At 42.8% G+C, this 21,078-nt stretch overlaps 1 protein-coding gene across 2 annotated transcripts in view; it reads right to left on the bottom strand.

Annotated features, from left to right (window-relative positions):
- The window catches only part of hip1 (huntingtin interacting protein 1), a 54,173-nt gene that overhangs the window by 16,681 nt on the left and 16,414 nt on the right, over window positions 1–21,078 (bottom strand). For both annotated transcript variants that reach the window (XM_005746924.1, XM_005746925.1), the window contains exons 2-21: window positions 17,483–17,546; window positions 16,897–17,039; window positions 16,736–16,792; window positions 12,592–12,672; window positions 11,843–11,919; window positions 9,821–9,882; window positions 8,590–8,730; window positions 6,866–6,923; window positions 6,606–6,681; window positions 6,244–6,387; window positions 4,999–5,096; window positions 4,644–4,716; window positions 4,370–4,553; window positions 4,149–4,237; window positions 3,912–4,028; window positions 3,638–3,739; window positions 1,544–1,738; window positions 1,261–1,408; window positions 1,063–1,149; window positions 807–914 (exon numbers count right to left, since the gene is read on the bottom strand). In XM_005746924.1, the coding sequence (XP_005746981.1) occupies window positions 807–914; window positions 1,063–1,149; window positions 1,261–1,408; window positions 1,544–1,738; window positions 3,638–3,739; window positions 3,912–4,028; window positions 4,149–4,237; window positions 4,370–4,553; window positions 4,644–4,716; window positions 4,999–5,096; window positions 6,244–6,387; window positions 6,606–6,681; window positions 6,866–6,923; window positions 8,590–8,730; window positions 9,821–9,882; window positions 11,843–11,919; window positions 12,592–12,672; window positions 16,736–16,792; window positions 16,897–17,039; window positions 17,483–17,546 (2,104 nt within the window). The remainder of the gene's footprint in view (window positions 1–806; window positions 915–1,062; window positions 1,150–1,260; window positions 1,409–1,543; window positions 1,739–3,637; window positions 3,740–3,911; window positions 4,029–4,148; window positions 4,238–4,369; window positions 4,554–4,643; window positions 4,717–4,998; window positions 5,097–6,243; window positions 6,388–6,605; window positions 6,682–6,865; window positions 6,924–8,589; window positions 8,731–9,820; window positions 9,883–11,842; window positions 11,920–12,591; window positions 12,673–16,735; window positions 16,793–16,896; window positions 17,040–17,482; window positions 17,547–21,078) is intronic.

Here is a 21,078-nt window from a genome sequence, read left to right as displayed (position 1 = left end):
TGAGCCATTAGTCCTCTGGCTTATTGGAATCCTGACTGTCTCCAGTTAGTCCAGAATGCTGCTGCAAGGTTTTTAGCTAAGACACGAAAAAGAGAGCACGTTACACCAGTTTTATGTTCATTACACTGGTTTCCAGTACATTTTAGAATTCATTTTAAAATCTTGGTACTGACTTTTAAAGCTTTGAATTGTGATGCCCCTGTCTACATTTCTGATCTTTTAGAACCCCACGCTCCCTCTCGCAGCCTGAGATCATCTAATCAAAGGCTGTTGGTAGTTCCACAAACACGTTTTAAGACCAGAGGAGATTTTTTTTAGAGCAGTGGCCCCCAGGTTGTGGAATGCTCTCCCTCCATCATTACGTCGCCTTGAATGTATTTATTCTTTTAAAAAGCAGCTTAAGGCTCATTTATTTAGATTGGCTTTTAATTAGATTTGATGATGATTTCACATCACTAAGCAGACAGTGACTTCACTGTACTCAGATGACCTCTACAGTCAACAGACCTCCATCCAATACAGCACCTTTGGGATGTGGTGGAACGAGAGATTCACCAATCTGCAGCAGCTGTATGATGCTGTCATGTCAAATCTCTGTAGGTTGTTTTCTGCACCTTATTTAAAGCATGCCATGAGGAATTAAGGCTGTTTTGAAGCAAAAAACAGGTCCAACCCAGTATTAGCAAGGTGTACGTAATAAAGTGACCAGTGAGTGTAAGGATCAGAACAGTTCAGATAAGTAAGGAAATGAAAATCTCCATAAACTGAAATCATCTCTCTGTACCTCTCACAGAGAACAATCTTACCGTCAGCCTGCTCCACAGGCACCATGTGGGAGGTGGCACTACCCTGAACTATGGTGTCGCCCACCAGGTGGCCAGACTGGGTCACTGCACGCACCAGCTCAGACACACCTGCACAAAACAGCAGAAAAAAGAAAGTAAAAATTATCACAAATATTCATCAGCTTTATTTAACAGCATTAACACAGCGTGATTTTAAAAGATAACAAATTACAAACAAATAACTAATTTTATTCTTTCACATTCTGTTTCGTCTCACCCGTGTTGTCAGCCAGGAAGGCCACTCTGGTAGAATTTAATCTCTCCATACACTCTAAGGAGGCTTGACACCTGGATGCAAGGTAGTCTGCAGAGATGGAGCGACACACTTGATGAGCGCATGCACACGAACACGCTGCTACACAAAGAGGTGATGTTCACAGTTGCACTGCACAGAATCCACACGTCAGATTCTGACCTGCCGAGCTGGTGCAGCTGATGTGCGCCGGGTCGTCTATCTGAGCCAGACTGTCCTGGATGATCTTCTCCGCCTCCTCCACGGCGCCCTGCAGGCTGGCCCAACGAGCCGCTGCCAGCTGGCTCTCTAACGCCTGCTCCCTGCTCTCCTGTGGACAAACGCACACGGTCAAACTTACAAACATCGCAATCTGCACACTCAGAGCCGCTCGCGTCTCACACGTGCTCGATTTAAAGTGACTAAAATTAAGAAGTTTACAAGTGGAGATGTTTGAATTCATCACCTTCTCGTTGAGTTGGTTCTGCAGGGTTTCAGCACTCTTCACCCTGCTCTCTCTTTCCGTCACCAGCGAGCTTTGGACCCGCTCTAGCTCCTCCCCCCGGGCCGCAAGCTCCGCCTCCACCTTCGACAACGACTGGACCAGCTCGGCTTTCTCCGACTCCAACGCTGCCAGCTGAGTGCCGAGCACCTCGCTCGACTGTGTCGAGGAAATAAAACATGGAGGGATTACGAAACAAAAACAATGAAGTGAGAAGAACAACAGAAGGAAACGATTTGGATGGTCAGGATAATTCACAGCTGTCGGGATCAGGAAGAGCTCTGACCTCACTATAAAAACCCAAACACAGACAAAAAAAACCACACTTCATCTTTAACCACAATAACCATGTTGTCTCAGACTCCAGAGCTTTGGGGTTTACCTTTAAATAAAGGAACTCTGGGAATTTGTGGTTTTGTAATGTAGCTACATCCTCCTGTCTTTGAAGGAGAGCAGTGGAACTTGAGCCGAGTGCCTGCCCTTTTATTTGCAGGTAGATAGTGAAGTGTAAAAGCAGGAAAAGGTGAAAGACTTACAGCCTGGGTGCCGGCAGGTCCGACAGACAGAGGAGGAAATGAAGAAGAAACAGAACTGTTAGGCTTTTTAAAGCTGCGGTGTGAGAGCTGCTCATCGGGGAGAAGGAAAAATAAAGTGACAAGAGCGATAAAATGTGGGCTGTGGGAGCGAAAAGAACTGGAGAGAGACGGAGGAGGACAGAAAGAGTGATGGAGTTGATAAGTGGATGCTGCAAAGAATAGGAAGTCAGGAGTGGGAGGCTGAGAGACGGATGAAAGGCACAGGGAACAGAGCATGTGCAGAGAAACGGTACAGTCGTCGGGGATCCTGAGGGTTAACAGCATGATTCAGGGATTTATTTATTTATTTATGTTTAAATTACGCTTATCCCGTTATGAATTTTCCTGTAAATGATCTCGTTAGCTCCAGCTTTTTTTCTCCCCTCTGAAACATCCGTAGTTAAGATCCTGGAATGAAATGCTGCACTAATGTAAGGGACTAAATATCCGTGTTTCCATAAGCAGTTAATGTTTGTGCAAGATTTTTACCGCTCTCATCTCTCGCTCTCTCTTTGTTTTCTGCAACTTTTTCTATTCAGCTCAGCAATGACCAAAAAACACCACCAACCAACCGGGGGGGGGATTAAGAAAAGAAACGAGGCGGTGAGGGGGGAAAATGAATACATAACAATTGCTTCTGTTTAAATTTCTCCACTGTGAAAATCGTTTTATTCAATCGCTGATGTCAAACAAACGAATTAGCATATCAATTCTAACACAAGCTGCGCTTTGAGTCTCTGAAGCGGTTCGCGTACAGGAACAGTCGTGACTAAGAGAGGAGACGATGAAAAAGAAATGGAGGGCGTGGATGATGGACGGGGACGGAGCGTGTTTTTATAGAGCGCGATTGTGACAGAAAAGCGGTTATTTAACTTTGAGTCAGCGTCCGGGATGTGTTGTTACCATTTAAAAGTACTGTGTAAAAGTGTTGAGCATCCCTCATTTGTTTAATTCCAACAAGCTTTGCTATGAGCACCTTTATTAGAGATAGGCCTCGTTTTCCCCTGACAGCTCTCTGGGTCAAACCGGAACCAGCGTCTGATGAAAAACTGTGACAAACTTTCAGAAAGCCTGGAGAATTATTGCTTTAGATCACTTTACAAATGCCAAGAAAGCCTGACTCCTTCGAAGAAAAATCTGCAGATCTGAGGCTTGGTGTGCTCCAGGATCACAGGAGGATGCCAGCTGTATTTAACTTTGTCCCTTCTCTGCTGCCAAGCTAGAGAGTGACTGAGATCATTTAATAATTGATGATTAGAATAAGAGTGTGTGGTGTCAGCGCCCCATTATAAGACTTTATACATAAAGATCACACAGGCCACCCATGTCATTAATCTTTTCGCACACTCTTGTGTTAGCTGGTGTTTTTATAGATTAATGTTAAAGGGTAGGGAGCGGGCTATAAATTAGTTTTGTAAGTTTTCACAGCAACTCCGGGATCTGGATTTAGGATCTGAGCGAAGAAAGGAGAGGAGAGAGAGACCTGCTGCGAAGAGGCCATGCTGGTCTTCAGGGAGTCCAGCTCTGCCCGGCTTGAGACCAGCTCTCTCTGGAGCTCCTGAAGATGCTCGAGCTGCTCCCGCTCCTGAGCAAGAAAAGCCCAAATTAAACTTCAGACATCTTAAAAACAACAGCCTGTTTGGTCACTTTGCGGCAGAAAAATCCAACTTTACCAAACTCTGCACACCATTTGGAGCGAAACCGTACCGCTTTCCGTACACGTTTGGCAGTGATGACCAAACCAGCCTCGTTCTCACCTGTCTGTCCGCCGCCTCCTGAGCGGCCTTCACCTTCTCCTGCATCTCTTTCCTCACCGCCTCCACTTCATCCTGTGCTGCCCGAGCTACCGTCATCTGCCGGGTCACCTCTGCGTTCTGCATACAGACACACAAAGAAACACTTGTAATTCAGACAGCAGATCCTCAGCTTGACAGAAATAAAGGACACGAGGAGGCCACTGCGATCTAAGGATCTCATGAAGTAGAGGGTCTCACCTTTCTCAGCAGGTCTGCGTGGCTCTGAACCAGCTCGGTGTACTTCTCCTTCAGCTTGGTGTAGCGCTGCTCGTTGGCCTGAGCTTTTCCTGGTAAAAGTCGCGTGAACACATACAGAGAGACACACACACAGCAGGTGAAGCGGCTATGTCAGATGACCATGACCAAAAATTCGACTCGTTGACTGAGTAGATAATGTGCTAGAATAAACAAAGCCTTACTCTCAATCTCCGTTAGGCTTCTCTGCTCCTTCTCCGTGTCCTCCCTGACCCTCCGCAGGTCGTCCAGTTCGGCCTTCAGGAACTCGCTCTCTCCCACAGCCTGTAGCCTCAGGTGGCTCTGCTCGGCAAGCTCCGCCTCCAGCTCGTTGACTCGCCCCCGCAGAGCCTGGCACAACCGGCCGCTCTGGCGACGGACAGGAGAGAGGGGGAAAAGGTCATACGTTTTGTGAGGATGCTGCTCGGATAAAGTTAGGAAAAAAGCTGCTGTTTTTACCTCCAGTCTGAAAGACTCCAGCTCCTCTTTGAGGGCCTGGATCTCCCTCGTCAGCTGCTCGATCAGCCGGTCTCTGTCATTAACATCACAGATAAAAATGAATCTAATCTGATTTTACAAGATTGTTGTTAACATAAGCAAAACTTTAGCTATTTGGGGTACGATGGCACACGTGTGTCCTGGACTGCTAGAAATACTTGGCAATATTTGTCATCTCTGCTGCTCTACATAAAACTGGAGAACAAGATTCACACGGTACCATTCAGGCACCAGAGACATGTTTACGCAGCGCTTGGGCAATTTTATATACAATAAGTGTTTATTCATGTCACTCTGCTCCTGTAATGACACTCACTTGTCATCCTTGCGCATGCCGTTCTGACTGTTGAAGTTGAACGGGTCGATAGCAGCCGAGGTGCCAAACAGGTCGTCGAATTTTGTCTCCACAGGAGCCTGAAAAGGATAAACACACGAATCACATAGCAACCTAAAGTGAAACATGTCACCACTTTTTTTTTACTTTGATAATTATGATAGCTCATGAAAATCCAGTATCTCTTGTATTTAGAACATTTCCTTTACAGTTTGTGTTTGTACAGTTTGGATTGTAATGTACTCAGAGTGTCTGATGGGCTAGTTCAGTACACGCAAGCACAATCATGGGGAGAACTGCTGAGTTGACAGCGGCCCAGATGATCATCACTGACATCCTCAACAAGCAGGCACAGAAAGAGCCTGCAGAGAAGGAGCTGACTGAGGCTGTGGTCAGAGCACCACACGCTCAGACATCTTCAGGAAACCGATCCATTCCTAAAATGAAACCACTTGTCAACCAGAGACAGCACTGAAAATGTTTTACCTGGACTAAGGACATCCGCTGTGGTTCAAAGTATCTTTCCAGATAAAAGTAAACTGTGTATTTCATTTGGAAATCAAGGATCTAGAGTCCAGTGTGAGATTTCTGCAGTCTGGGATGATGTTGAGCGCTGTGTCACCTGCTGCTGTTGGAGGTGTTTGATCCAAAGTCAACACAGCTGTCTACCAAGAGATTTTAGAGCACTTTATGGAGAAGCAGACTTCACACGTGCCCACGGTTTGTCGACCATTTCATTAGTGCACTCGATCGACCTGCCTGAACTGAACCGTACTTGGAGGTATTGTCAAGAGGAAGATGAGAAACACCAGAGCTAAAAATACTGACAAGCTGAAAGCTTCTGTCAAACCCTCAGTAACACTTCAGCAGTGCAACGAGCTGATCACGTCCATGTCATACCAATAATTTGCACCAAACTGTTTAAGGTTGGACCTTAAACAGTAAAACCTTTTTTTTTTTTTAAAATTGATCTTATTAAATATTCCAATAAGCTGAGACACTGGATTTCATGTGCATCTGAAAAACAGCATAATTAATACTATACAAACCAGATGTATACAGAGGAAATGCTTAGATAGACGACACATTTAAATATAAATCTATGCGATGCGGCAGAACAGCTCTACTGGATCCTATACGAGTTCACAGATGTCCCTAATAATTTGGCTGGACAAACAGATGGGCCAAATTTAAGAAGACAGCATCCAGAGCTGCTTATCTGGTTACCGGCAGTACGGGGACGTCCGTGTCCACCAGGTCGTCCGTTTCCACTACGTGCTCTGACTCCGGGGACGACGACTCGGCGGGGATCACGACCACGGGGCTGATGTGCTCCGACAGAGCAGATGCACGCAGGAAGTTTGGAGGGTTCTGCGACAATCAGAAAGGCACGAGGTTATTCTTTGTATGACGTCCTGGTTTCGTCAGGTTCATCACAGTGGAATCTATTTGCCTACATTTTCATGAAAGCGTGACATCACATTTCATTTTCAGTTGTGAAAAACGATGGGATTCAACAACAAAGATAAAAGCTTTGAACTGAAACTTTTACACGTTTAGGTGTGGTTTAAATGCGCGTAAGTCCTCACCTCAGGCAACTGTGGGATTTGAATCAGCCTCTTAAAATACTGCAGGTTACTGGAGCGATAAAACAGACTCTTTAGCCTGAAAGCAAAAAGGGGAGAGATATAAAAATGAAAAAGAGGAAACGGGAAAACCTCACTGAGAAAAGCAGACAGCGCAAAAAGGTCTGACACTAAAAATTCATTCAGCACGGTAACAAGAGCTCAGAGAAACTGTGACCAACTCTGTGTGTGTGTGTGTGAGACACTGAAAGTGAACTTCATACTTCTTGAACTGTTCCTGGAAGCGATCTCTGTGGCCCTGGAGAGTGTCAGCTGGAAGGCCTGCGTGCACACAAAGACAAGTGGCCAGGAATTATTTACAGACAGGTAGATCAGGATACTTTAAGACATGTCTGACTGCATACACATACGGGGGGATTTGATTAAGAATACTTCAGAACTGCAAATTTCCACATCTACCTTTCCAGAGAGTAAGAAAAAGGCTTTTTGAAACTGAGCTGCTGGTTAATTTTTTTTTCTCAGTGAGGCTTTGAAAATTTTCATGAGCCCGAGGGGTTCTGAGGAATCCGTCGATTCAGAGAGGAGAAACGCATCTCTCAATCTTTGAAGATAACTGTCAGAGATTTTAAGTATGCACACATCTGAGGAATATTAAGAGCCAAAGGTAAGGCTAGAAATCCTACAGCTAAACCCAGTGCAGTTCAGGAGACACAGGGCTTCATCAGCTTGTACTTAAGTGGTGCTTACGAGTGAGACCTTGAATACAAGCCCATACTACAGTATTTATTGGTCTGTGATTTTACTGTTGTAGGCAAAATGATGATGTCAAATATTTGAGGTATAGTAATGTTCAAAAGTGTCGAGCCGCCCCACATTTCTTTATACTTTGCTTGGAAAAGGTGCAGTGACTTATTGAAGCGGGCAAACAAAACTGCATTGGGAGTGTGTTTGGGATGATTATCATGCTGAAAGTTGAAAGTGATGCCAGTAGACGGATCAACTGAAGGTCCAGATGCATCACTCAGGTCCTGTGTCAGGTCTTTTTCCTATTTCTTAAAGATGTGACTTTCAGATGCTGTTTATCTGCTGTAGATAGTTTTTTTTAGTCTTTCCCTTTCTTCTTTTGTCCTGCATCTGTTCAGTTTCCTCAAATTTGTTTAAGGACACATTGCACACCACGCTGAGATATGCCAAGTTTCAGACTAATAGCTTTTTGAGAATTGCCTTGTTGGTGCAAAAATGCTATTTTGTGGAAATTGTTACCAGCAGTCTGTCACAAAAATGTTTACAAAGTGTGTAAAGGTTGTCTGTTACATGTAGACACAACACTGGTCCATCCACTGATCATTCGACTGCACTTGAATGAGTCACAAGTTAGTGTTAAATGGCTTAAGCACATCTGTGCTTTAGACAGATGTGATGGCAATGACTACTATTTACCTTTAGCAACAAATTACAGAAGCATTAAAAAAATGGCAGTTTTGTTCATCGCTAGCTGCAGACCTAATGTTGCTGTTGTGTTTGTTGACCAGTTTCGAACATTAAAAACAATTAACATTAAAATAAAAATACAATTATGATTGAAACTGGTCAACAAACACAGTGAGACTAAGTCTTAACCACATCTGATTAAGCCGAGGATTTGCTCTCATAAGCTAAGGTCAGAAAACCATAAACAACATATAGGATTTAAAAAAAAAAAAAAAAAAAAAAAAAGAGTTTCAGAGTAAGGCCTGTGTTTATTTTCCTGCACAATCTCAACTAATAAAAAAAATGGAAATAATCAGTTATCACCATGGACGAAATCCTACGTTAGCTAGACATCAATAAATGCAAATCAGCCCAGTCTAACAAGGGATTCCAGTCACTTCAGTGATATTCAAAAACTGCACAATATTTGCATTTAGTAACGACAACACTGAGCACCGCTGCAGTTATTGAGCCTGCAGCCGTGTGTGTGCTCGACCAGCAGGGGTGTGTGACTCACATGAGTGCAGCTTAAACAGCAGCTTGACGGTGTAGTCGTACAGGTGGCTGCAGTCGAGGATAACCTGGATGAGGGGGGCCAGACGACACTGACCCGCCGCCGTCACAGAGACCGACCGAGACATGTCTAGAGAGCTGAACACTGTGAGGAGAGAGACGGTCAATAAATGCAGACCCAAAAATCAATGCACACACATACACACATGAGCATTAGTAATTATTGCAAACAGTGGGAGACTCATCGATCATACATGTTTCATGACTCAATCAACTTGTGCTCTTCATTTTACTGCTTCTGCCACAATTAACTAATAAAGTGTCTGAGAGCAGCACACGGCTCACTCTTGCTGCACTTAAAGGTTTTAAGTGACGCAGAGAGAGAGAGAGCAGCAACCTGAACACTAACAGGATTGTGTGACTCGCTGTCATTACGCCCCCCTCTTTCATTTCCCTGCTGCCCTGCTCACACTATCCCCAAAGTCGGCCGCTGAGAGCCTATGTGTAAAGCTGAGGTGTGGTTTCCTGCTTAGTCACAGCGTGCACACACACACACGCATGCACCTAGATGTCTGGCCTCTTCACCCCCAGATGACGTGATGCTTTTTAGAGAACAGACCACATGAGGAAGCTGACGACAGCATAAGAGATTTGGGTGCAACCTCGAGTTTTGATTTGTCAAAGCACGACATGTGATCGCCAATGTAACGAAGAGATATGATTTAGGCTTGGGAGCAATATTAGGAGTGAAGTTGGGGACGAGGGTTTGATAACATCACCAGGATGTTGAATGAAAGCCATGATAAATAGATACCAGAATGTAATTTCCTCCTGATCATTCATAAATGGAGGCACACAGCCTTCCTGGCATTTCTTCTGAGCTCCTGGTCACATCCCAGCGCTCTATTTTTAGCTCGACCCACACTTCAAGAGACATTAACCTGGGATGACTCACCCAGACAACAAGGGGGGCTAAAATATAACATGAATCCACAAACAGCCTGGCAGTAAACTGAAACAGAAGAGGTGGAGCTCTGACGTGACATATATATATATATCATGACATCATCTTTATTTCTGCGCACCATTGTGCAGAGACCTCCGATCCGTCAGACTGCGTATTCCTGTCTGTGAAAGTGTGAACTTGGATGCATTCATCTGTGGGTGTGTGAATGTTAATGCGCACGGTTTCAGATAAGCACAGCTGGCATCGCAGTCAGACCAGAATAACTTACCACCCAGGAAGAGGTTGAGCTCACACTCCAGGTAGTCAAACATCTCTACGGTCAGCTGGAAGCTACAGGACAGGAGAGAGACATGCAGAGCTCATTTAAATAGAAATGCTAAACTTAAATAAATAAACACTCTGAAAACACATCAGATCTCATGCTGGATGTCTACACCGATATGGACTGGATAATTTGTTAGCAACACAAGGATGCCACATCATTAGATGGAAATGAAAACGATCAACCTGATTCAGAAACACCCTGAAATCAAAGTAAAAAACAAAACAAAAAACATTATGCCACAGGGATTTTACCGAAATGTCATTGTAGAAACTCATAACGATGCTCGTTAGTTTGCTTGTTTGCATGCCTGACAATGTTGAGGCTCATAAAGATGATGGATGGTGTGTCCTGCAGAGGTCTCCTCCCAAATCTGGACCAGGGCATCACTGAGCTCCTGGCCAGTTTCATGTGCAACCTGGTGGCATTGAAACATAACGTCCCCGAGGGTTTCTATTGGATTTAGGTCAGGCAACCATGAGGGGCAGCCAATGGCATCAGTTCTAACATACTCAAGGAGATGCCTGTATACTCTCACCACATTGCCGTGTACCAGGAGGAACCCAGGACCCACTGCACCAGCGTAGGGTCTGACAATGGATCCAAGGTTTACTGATACCCAATGGCGGTGTTGTTGTCATGGATACACCTCCTCAGGCTATCACTGGCCCACTAACAACACAGTCATGCTGAATGACGTTACAGGCATCATAATGTTCTCCACGGCTTCTAAAGACCCTTTCATGTCTGTCACATGTGCTCAAAGCAAACCTGCCAATTCTGGTATTCTATGTCAAATTCCAATTGGACTCCACGGTGCTGGCAGTGAGTACAGGACCCTCTATAAGTCCTGATTGTTTGGTCAGAGACATTCACACCAGTGATCTGCTGGGGGTCATTTTCTAGCTCCGGCAGTGCTCATCAGGATCTTCATCGAACAAAGGATCAGATACAGATACAGGTCCTGTTGATGAGTTAAGGACTTTCTACGGCTCAGTCAAGTTCTCCTAGAGTAACTTTCTCATGGAATCTCCTCGAAACAGCAAAACCCAAAACAAAACAAAAAGCCCAGAAAGGAATAGTTATGGGCAAACTATCCTAAATGAAGTGTTTGACAGCTCTTTCATGTCTTCCTTTTGCCCGTGTTAATTAGATCCATGTGGCTCGCAAAAACGAATAAAAGACAACTGAAACCTCTCCGCGTCCGTGAGATGGCTCTGACACTGATATACACGCCTCAGATTACAACATCGATGGCAAATCTAACAAATGGGTACAGAGCACTTATAACATTAGATTTCTTTTAACCTACAGACGAGTGTTTTCCTTCTTTTACACATTTCTTTCCATTTCTTCTGATTTTCCACAAACTTTTGCTCTTTTTTTGGGAGAAAATATCAAACAAAAACATGTCTGGTTTATTACTATCAAAGCATTAAAGAAGCAGATACCGATCCAGGACTGTTGGCTTACGTGACCATCTCTTTCCGGATCGGGAGCATATTCAGGCACTTCCTTAGCCACCATTTATTCCTAATATGTCTCCTATTGAACATCAAAATGTTCATCAAAGGCCAGCCACAACCAGTAACCACTGCACAGCTGCAGCCTGCACTCATCCAGGAATGCAGAGCAATCTCTCAACAACAGATCCGGACACTTGTGCAGTCCATGCACAGATGGGAGACTGCTTGCATCATGCTGAGTGGAGGCTATACCTCAAATGAAACATCTTCTGTAAACGTGTTAAAGTGTTAGTATGTGTCAAAGTAAAGAACAAGCCTTTTGGTTATCCCCATGAACAGCCACATATTATCCGTGTGCGACTGTCCGGTAACAACTGAAGGATTTTGCATTTCACACTTTTGCTCCACAAAGCTGAGAAAAAGGCAACGCTGCCAGCACAGCGGTCCTGTCTGCCAAACAAAAACAATACGAGCAGCCGAAGCAGCGACTCGCCACACTCACAAGTTGTTGACGTCGTTCTCTCCCGCCTCGTCGAGCTGTCGGTTTGACATCTGAAGGTTTCCTGGAAAACGAGGGTTCTGAAAGACAAAGCAATGTAAAAGTCCCGAATACGGTTATATACCAGACCAATCTGATGGTTGTAAAAAGCAATGTGCTATTTAAATTAAGATTCATTAATTAGTCTGAGTACTGTGAGTCAAATAAGTTGTACGAGCGGTTGGAGATGAGGGAAGGGAGACCGGACAAAAGATACAAATGACAAGGCTTTACTTTGAAACACCCCGTGAGTATTTCACACTATTTTGCACTTTCACCCTACTACTTTTACTCGATTACTCCATTTAAAAACATGTAGTGAAATAGCAATGTTAATCTACGCGTAGTGATCCATTTTTAATAGAAACAACTGATTAGAGCAATTGTTAGTAATACTGAATTAATATGCATACTAGCAGGCATGCATCATATGCATGTTTGTCACTTTCCAGGTGAAAATCCTCAACCTTGGCAAAAAAACACCCAGACCTTCTGGGACAGCACCGGCACTGTATTCTGGTCCCTCCTTAACTCTACTCAGATGTCTCATAAAAAGCTACACTACAGATTCTTGGGAGGCCATTAGTGTAAAAGCTGGAATTTTCTCTGAAGCCACCCGCAGAGACCTGCTGGCACTAAAAGGAGAGACTGAGACAAAGATAATGAGAGACGAGGGAGAGTGGTGATGGGTTTTATAGGTCAGGCCAACTCACTTTGATGTGAAACTCCATTTTGGTGATGAGCAGTTTGAGGTAGATGCTGCACAGCTTCCCATAGCCTTCACTCAGGTGACCCTGATGTAGAAAGACAGAAGAGGAAGTGAGGAAATCCAAGGAAACAAAGGAGAAACAGTTTCCCCATGTCCTTCCTTCTAAAGGTCACAGGGACACCGTGACCTTTAGAAGGTCTCACAGTGTACGGGTGAATGCAAAAACCCAGTTGACAATATCTCTAGCCTGTGAGTGAGGGTGGTAATGACATAACAGGAAAGAAAGAGGCCACAACCTTTGTCCCACTGACCACGCTTCCTGTATCCTCCTCCCTACTGACATCAGCAAAACTGAGTTAGTGTAATAAGGAATATCTTAGACCTCCACCCCAGTCGCTGTTGCTCAATTAATCACTTAGGAGTGTCTCTTGAGATTTTTGTGGCTAAATGTATTGCAGTTGACACGCTTGCATTTCATCAGAGTCACCGGCATCAATATAATGAAGAGAAATCTGCTCACTTCTATCAGTGGTTCCCAGCATTTTCCATCCATGCCCCATTCAGATGGACAACACTGCTTCATCAACACTATAGTACATATATCTGTATATGTTATTTGGGTGTACATTCAGGATTATTTAGCCTAATGTTTAAGCTGTTATGTTCCGTTAACAAGAATTTTAGCTAACAGTTTATTCACACTTTTTTTGGCTTCCACTTTCATCTATTTATTTATTTATTTATTTAATCTATTCATTTATATATTTGTTTTATGTATATATTTGTTCAAGTTGGATAGCAACTTGAACAGCTCTTGTAACTTGTTAGCTCACTATAACTGTTAGCTAGCTATGACAATTTCCAGATTTTAATGTAATACTTAGCTATTTATGTCATTTTAGCTGTTAACTGTGCCACTGAACACCCCCCCCCACACACACACGCAAGTGAAAATTGTGAGCTATTCCTGAGTCGAAACTTGGTATGCAACTTGCTAACCTGCTAACATAAAAATGTGAGTTGCTGAAGGTAAAATAGTTTTTCTTTACTGATGGAAACAGGCTTTAATCATTTATCCATTATGTTTAGCTATTTCATTTGTTTATTTATACAATTAGGTAATCGTTTAAATTGCTTGTTAAAACTTGGTTTTTTTCTAAAAACATTTCTTTAGCTCTCTCAGTTATTGAGCCATACCGTTAGCTAGCTAAATAAATTTCCAACTTTCAGTCTAGTTAAGTTTAGTTACCTACTTCAACTATTAACCAATTAGGTTGCGCTAACAATGTAATGTATGCATACAGTTAATCATTTTTACTGCCCATCTAAACCTTTATGTTTATTATCTACATAATTTAACTCATGAGGCATATAGTTAGCTAGCTATGACAATTTACAACTTTTAATGTAATACTTAGCTATTTATATCATTTCAGGTGTTAACTGTGTAAGTTTGTTTCTGCCACTGAATAATAATTTAACTGTTGAGGCACACAGTTAGCTAGCTATGACAATTTTCCACTTTTAATTCTTTACTTATCAACTTATCTTAATAAAATAATCTCTGCATTTATGTCAGGAAACAATTTTCATCCATGTTTTTCTAACCAGTCAGATATTTCTTGTCCATTTTAATCACTTGTGTTTTCTTTCGGTTGTTATTGGTTAACTAAAGGCGCAGTAACACTAACAGTGGTGCTCAAACCTATTCAGGTCAACTAAATTATTTATTCTTTTAATGCATCTCTGGCTTCCTACAAGATACCTGGAGAGGGAAGTCAGTGGGGTGGATAAATGCAAATATTATCAAATGACATTATTTTGAAAATCTTTTGAAACAACTTGAGACTCCAGTATTGTTTTTTAACTACACCACCAAGACTAAACGCATGTCAGCACAAATCCCCCAAACCAGAACGACACCAGCCTCGGTGACATTACTGTTTCATGAGGGTGGTAGATGATGCAACATGAGCTCATGTGGCTTTTGTCCATTATGTCTGTCACTACACCCTGGCAGCAGGCTACCAACAAATGATGATGAATATAATCTGCTATGATCACCACAGCAAAGAGGACAGTTGGCAGCCGTACTCTGATAATGAACAAAATTCAAGTAAATCAGCAAAAATTGCACCTGTATATGTTAAACTCCTAGAAAGATCATTTTAATGAGTCAACACCCACCTGGACAGCCTGTTAATGCCTTTTTAGTGAGTGCCTTCACCTGGCCTGAGGTTCGCTACACAAGTTTATTCCATGTGAACTTAATCTGGTGCTTAATCTGACATCTCGTAAAAATAGCCTGAGCACTATATGTCTAATAACTCTGCCGCATGTTTATTTACTGCTGCGTTATTGTTTCTGTGGCTTTCTTGGTCTCTCAACATGCTTTTAAAAAGAAAATAATCTACTCTGAAAGCACTTTAAGCTCTGCTGTAATTCAGGAAGTAAAGCGAAAAAGCTACTGCCTCCGTAAATTAATTGACAGAATTTGTTTTGTTCATTTACCGAGCGCCTCTACAGTACTATGCACTTCTGCACACACAACTGCGATGCCAGAATAAAGGGCATAATAATACACAGTGTTTCGTGTCTTCACATAACAAATGCAGTGGTCCCACAAGCCACTGCCAAGCTGCACGATAATGCCAAGCTGTCAGAAAACCATGCAATCACAGAATGATTTATAACATTAATTACTGTAACTAGAATTTAATGACACTTAAAGGCAATAACAATAAGGCATCCTTCATATAGCTGCAAAAGACAGTTTGGTTGCACAAAACTGGTTCAGTAAAGATAGATCACATCTCTTATGACGACAGCTGTAAATATTACTGGAGAGTAGCATTGCTGGTCACCACAGCAGATAGCTCGGCATATTTGATTTGGCAGATTTCTAAACTGGATGCCCTTCCTAACAAAACCTCAGAGTGATGTGTGTCTCCACCCGGTATCTTTCACATGCTAGGCATATGTGTAACCACTACACTATGGAGCCACTGTAAATACAGGAGTAACACCCCAGGCTATACTGACTAGTTTAAATGGTCACATTTTAGTAATGAGTATGTTTCATTCGTATCATGTTTTATTCAATTCCTTTTTAGTGTTACAATAAAGTAAGGACTAAAGAAGATTACCGTATTTTTTGGACCATAAGGTGCATTAAGCGAAACAAAAGAGTCAGAGAAGTCAAACTTTACTCAACTCATTCTTCTTGCTTCCTCCACTTCTGTGCCATGGATTCATTAATGTTGAATTCTCTCGCAGCTGCTCTATTACCGTGTTGTCGCAGTATATTAATGACTAACCTCGTATTGTGGATGGATTATCTCAGTTGTTCTGACTGAAGTTTGGTCCCTTTACAGCATCCTGCCAAGCGATTGGATTTATCCTTAACCATCAGGAACCCTCACGTTAACTTTTATCCAGTGAAAAAAAGTTGGCGTTCATCCTCCAGCTTCACTGTGTTTATGTTATGCTAACATAGCTGTGTCGCTAGCGCTCACGTAGCACATCATTATATACCAGCTAGCCCAACTTCAGTAACCCTACAAACATCACTGCTGTTTAGTTTTCTGTCTTCATTAATGTTGGAAGTGATAGCAGAGCTGTACGTTTTAATTTGTTCAGACATCTCTCAGTCAGAACATGCTATATCATGTTTAAGTGGAAATTAACGAGCTAACTTCCTGCTAACTTCTAAATCTGTTAAATTTAATAAATTCTGTTTTCATGGATGCCTGGATGTTAAACTTAATTGTTACACCTTGTAAAGCAGCAACGCTGATCATTTTATTAAAGATGAAATAATTTAGACAGTTTTTGACTCTCAGTGATGCTGCAGTGTTCGTTTGACTTTGGGGCCTAAAGCGGACGGAGTTTTGGACCCAGAATCCTCCACAAGGCTCCTGACTACGGCAGCCGTTCTAAAACATTTTTTGTCAGATTTTTCTAATGCCGTGTATCACATAAAATCGTATCGAGGTCAGTAAGCACAGCCAGAATTCATACATAAGACAAACTGGATTATAAGGCACACTGTCAATTTTTGAGAAAATTAAAAGATTTTAAGTGTGCCCTGTAGTGTGGAAAATGCAGTAAATGAGACTTATGACTGTGTGAGATGACATAATCCTTACCCACATCCTGCTCATATCAGTTAAATCAGCCTTGTTCCTCATGGAGTCCTTTATCACCTGAAGAAACAACAATGGAAACAAAGAGAGGGGAAACATCCTTAACATTTAGTATCAGAACACAGTTACAATAAGAGGGAGACAAAGTTTTCGTGTTTACGTACGTTCGGATGCCCGTCCCGCAGCAGCTTGTGGAAGACATGGCAGAACTTCCAGCAGAGCACGGCGTTGCTGGAGAGAGGAAGCCGGTTGACTGCCGCCCAGAAGGTGTGGGCACCTTTCTCATGATGGGTCCCCAAGATGCAGGGTGAGAGCGGCAGTCAAGGATCACAGGCTTACAGTGTTTGTGTAGCCTGGCGGAGCCTAAGTATTTACCAATCTCAATACAGAAAACTCTTATTTTAACATTTGTTGCGTGTGTGTGTATTTTTTTTAATGATCTCTTTTCTGATGTTTGAGGCCTTTGCTTAGCTCCGTCTCTGTGCAGGATGTTAGCGGTTTGGTGCTTTTTAGTCTGTCTGATAAAACAGAAATATGTCCGTCTAGCCTTCCGTTTGGTTTTACACATGACTAAATTAGCTGTGCAGCAGGGCCATGTGCAGACGACGGGGTTACACAAAATTAGCTGTTTTGCATCAACACAGCCCTCCAGCTACGGAAGGATGATTTTGCACACACAACAAAGTCAAAACAAATGCTCTTCCTCTCCTCAAACACTCAAACAAACACACACACACAATGTTAGGATATTCCTGGCATGCTTCTCTTTGACAGCGACCTCCTGTGTGTTGATGGCCTTGTTGATGCTGACAGCCTGTGAAGAGGAGTAAAGAAAGGGTAGAAGAGAAGAGGGGAGAGAAGCAGAGGAAATAAATCAGCCCACAGCTTTTTTACTCACAGCAAAAAAAACAAGTCAAGTTTTTCATTTTAAAACTTGACATCCTTCCACCTTTCAGAAAGTTGCCTTTTCCCTTTTCTAACCACCTGGGGAATGAGAGGCAGCCCAGGTTTTTTTTATAACGCGCTGATTGACCCATTTTCTGCAGAGTTGGTATTCAAGGCAGCAGCTGAGAGGCCTCCTCTCTGCTGCTGAGGAGGATCTACAGCCTCGAAAGAGACGCGTGTGCTGCCAAATCTCAGCATGGAGTGCAGTCGGCAAGTTAAATTACAGACGTGTGACAGAGCATGTAAGAAGGGCCGAAACGGCGCAGGTGCTTTTTTTTTTTTTAATTCTCCTGCGTGTTTGTGTTAATTCACAGGATTAGATGTCATCATATATACGAACAAAGCAGGAAACAGTTGCAACATCTGCAGAGGATAGAGGCCGGACAGAAAACCACCACGGACTACTCTTCAGCAAACATAGTTAACATTAAGACTGTAACCAGACAGATTTAATGAGACGGCACCAGCAACCAGACACGTGCGGATAAGCAGGGGAGCATCTGTCTGTGCTGTGACATCTACTGAGGAATGTTGGCCAGACTGAACCTGAAGCTCCTCCAACTTCAGCTCAAATTTTAAGAATCATCAGAGATGAATTACAGAACCACCAGAACACACTGGAATGACTTTTCACTTCTGCTCTAACCCAGTGTGACACAGTCACAAGGCTGAAAATGCTGCCACCGGTAGCTTGGATGGTGTTAGTTTGGCAGTTTTTGTGGGGATTTCTGGTTGTGCTATGGCACGCTATTAGCTTTCAGGAGGTACTATGGACACTCCCTCTCATTCTTAAACTACCCTTTAGATAAAAGCTCATGGTTCAGGCCATCATTTAGATATGCTGCTGTGCCCCCCCCCCAATTTTCCATACATTTCTTTGCTACAGCCAATTACTTTTGTTCTTTCTCTCTCGCTGTGGCCTACCTTTGTGCAGGCTCTACATGTTTCAGGTCTGCACTTCCTGGCCCACCAAAGTGGTGAGTATACCTTCTTAGCTGAGGCAGAAGCCACCAATCCCGAGTGTGGCTTAGTTTGGGGTTTCGTTTCAGTTGAAAGGGAGTTGTTTCTCTCAACTGTAACTTTCTATACAGGATATTTTTGGGTTTCTTTCTCTGTAACATAGGAAGGTGAAAATGAGGCATACTAAACATGCTCTAAGATAACTTATATTACGAACTACTACAAAATTAATAAAGTGCTATTCAAAGAAAAGCATTAAAAACACAACCACTATTTAATAAAACAAAGCCTGGGTGTCCAGCAATGCTTGCAGATTGTGAGGCTGGACTTTGCACAGCATAGCTTAAAAGCTAATGGTACCATGCTAACATGCAAATAATAAATAAGATGAAAAATTCCTCATTTATCCCATATTTGTAAAATTATTTTGTTACAGCCATCAACCGTAATAACATCAACAGCAGTAGTAGTAACTCCTCACACACAATCAGGGGCTCACCAACCAAACCTCATCTATATCAGGTATTGTGACCTCATTGTGTTGCCTAACAACAGCCTACCAATGGGCTAGAATGGCCATTGTCACATTTCCGCACCTGCATCCTTTTAATTTCAACACAATACACATTTGATTTACAGGCACCAAAGTTAAATCAGCCGTTTTATTATATTATAAAGTCATCACATGTCTTAGCAACCACCTAACAACAGACTAAAACTAAACACCCTGGTTCTTACTTGACCGCGCAAAGTGCTTTATACAACATGCCTCATTGACCCATCCATATGCGCACTTAACAACACATCGGAGAGCAACTTTGGGGTTCAGTACCTTGCTCAAGGACACTTTGGCATGCACTCTGGAGCAGCCGGGGATAGAAAGACCAAACTTCTCAGTAGTCAATCTAATTTGCATTAGACCTTCTTTACCTCCTGAGCTACAGCCACGCCAAATAAGTGCAGTAGCTTGAGTAATAGTAATAAAAAATTTAATAAACAGGGATAAGAATTGATCTCTGTGCCAGACAGATATATTGCGTTACACAGACTGAAAGCACGAGGTATAAAACATTTCCTACATCCAGCCTCGTTTGTTTTCATCGTTTTAGTTTTATTTGTTAGCAGGAAAACACTTGCTCATTGAAAATGAAGTTTACAGTTTGAGTCTGAGTGGAAAGCAATTCGTTTTGTAGGCGCCTGGTCAGAAACCAGAATGTTGAAATGATCCAGAAATGAAAAACAGGAACTGAAATGATCACCCAGCGATGGCGCCAGAAGAAAAGCTAAAACAGAGTTTATAGCACCAATGATTAAAGCGATGAGGCAGAATTAGACATCTCATTCTTTCATATCCTCTATGCTAAATTTCCCAATTTCCCACAATGCAATATGACCTCAACGTTACACACTGGCTAATTTCGTCATCATTCGACTGCCTGACGCATCAGCAGGTCTTTTTTTTTTTTTTTTTAACTCTACCCCTCGCCAGTGCTGATCTACGAAACATAACCTGACTCATAACCGGTTTTGTGCAATCAAGTTCACTATTAAAATATCTTCACGTATTTGGTGGCGCCTTCTGCGATGTGGAAACTGGCCAGTGGAGTTCCTCTTTGACTCAGCCTGTGGAGATCACCGATATGCGGACATTTTATGGTAAACCATTTAACACCTGCTGAGAAATTTCCGTACACATTTTACTTATGATGAGAAAAACAAATAAACATCAGAGATCGCTGCATTTATTTGGATTCATCCTCTGAGGAATATCTGAACGGTCCAATAGGTCGTTTATTAATCAGAAGGTCAGCGGTTTCATCCCTGGCTTCCCTTCGTCTGCATGTAGAAGTACCCTTGGGGAAGATACTCATTTGTCCCCTGGAGTAGTAAGAAAGTACCTTGAGGGCTCAAACTGTGTAGGAAAGATATATTTGTGGCCCATTTAAATTTGGACTGACAGAAATTTGCATCCATAGATACGTGCATGAAAAGTTCAAAAGCCTTCTAGCTGTTGTGTGAAAGTTTTCACGATGCTTTTAGGTTATGTCAGCTGGCAGCCGACCAGGAAAAACCTGCAAGTACAAATAAATATAAATCTTCTAGAACCCACATCGCTTCAGAGTTTTTCAGATAGTTTCTGTGAAGGCGAGGTGTCGTGAAGCAGCATCTGGCTGACATTAAACACGAGGGGAAAACAAAACCGGGAAAAGTTCTACATCCAAACAGCTGACTCAAACGGAGCTTGAAATGCCGGTCTTCCGCACACACGACCAAACAGGGCAGCGTATCCTGCCGCTATCATTTGCAGGGTGTCTCCAGCAGAGAGCGAGGAGAGCGATGGGGATGGGGTCAGCAGAGGACGGGAGGCCTGTTTCATAATCTCACTTCCCACAGATGTTCGGAGTGCGCTCCTCCTCTTCCAGTATGTGAGCTGCCGGGAC

This window comes from Pundamilia nyererei, unplaced genomic scaffold (genome assembly GCF_000239375.1).
Source record: "Pundamilia nyererei isolate P.nyererei 1_Seehausen unplaced genomic scaffold, PunNye1.0 scaffold00185, whole genome shotgun sequence".
NCBI classification, from domain to species: domain Eukaryota; kingdom Metazoa; phylum Chordata; class Actinopteri; order Cichliformes; family Cichlidae; genus Pundamilia; species Pundamilia nyererei.
The sequence above is the reverse complement of the archived record's forward strand: the minus strand, read 5'-3'. Positions and strand labels throughout refer to the sequence as shown.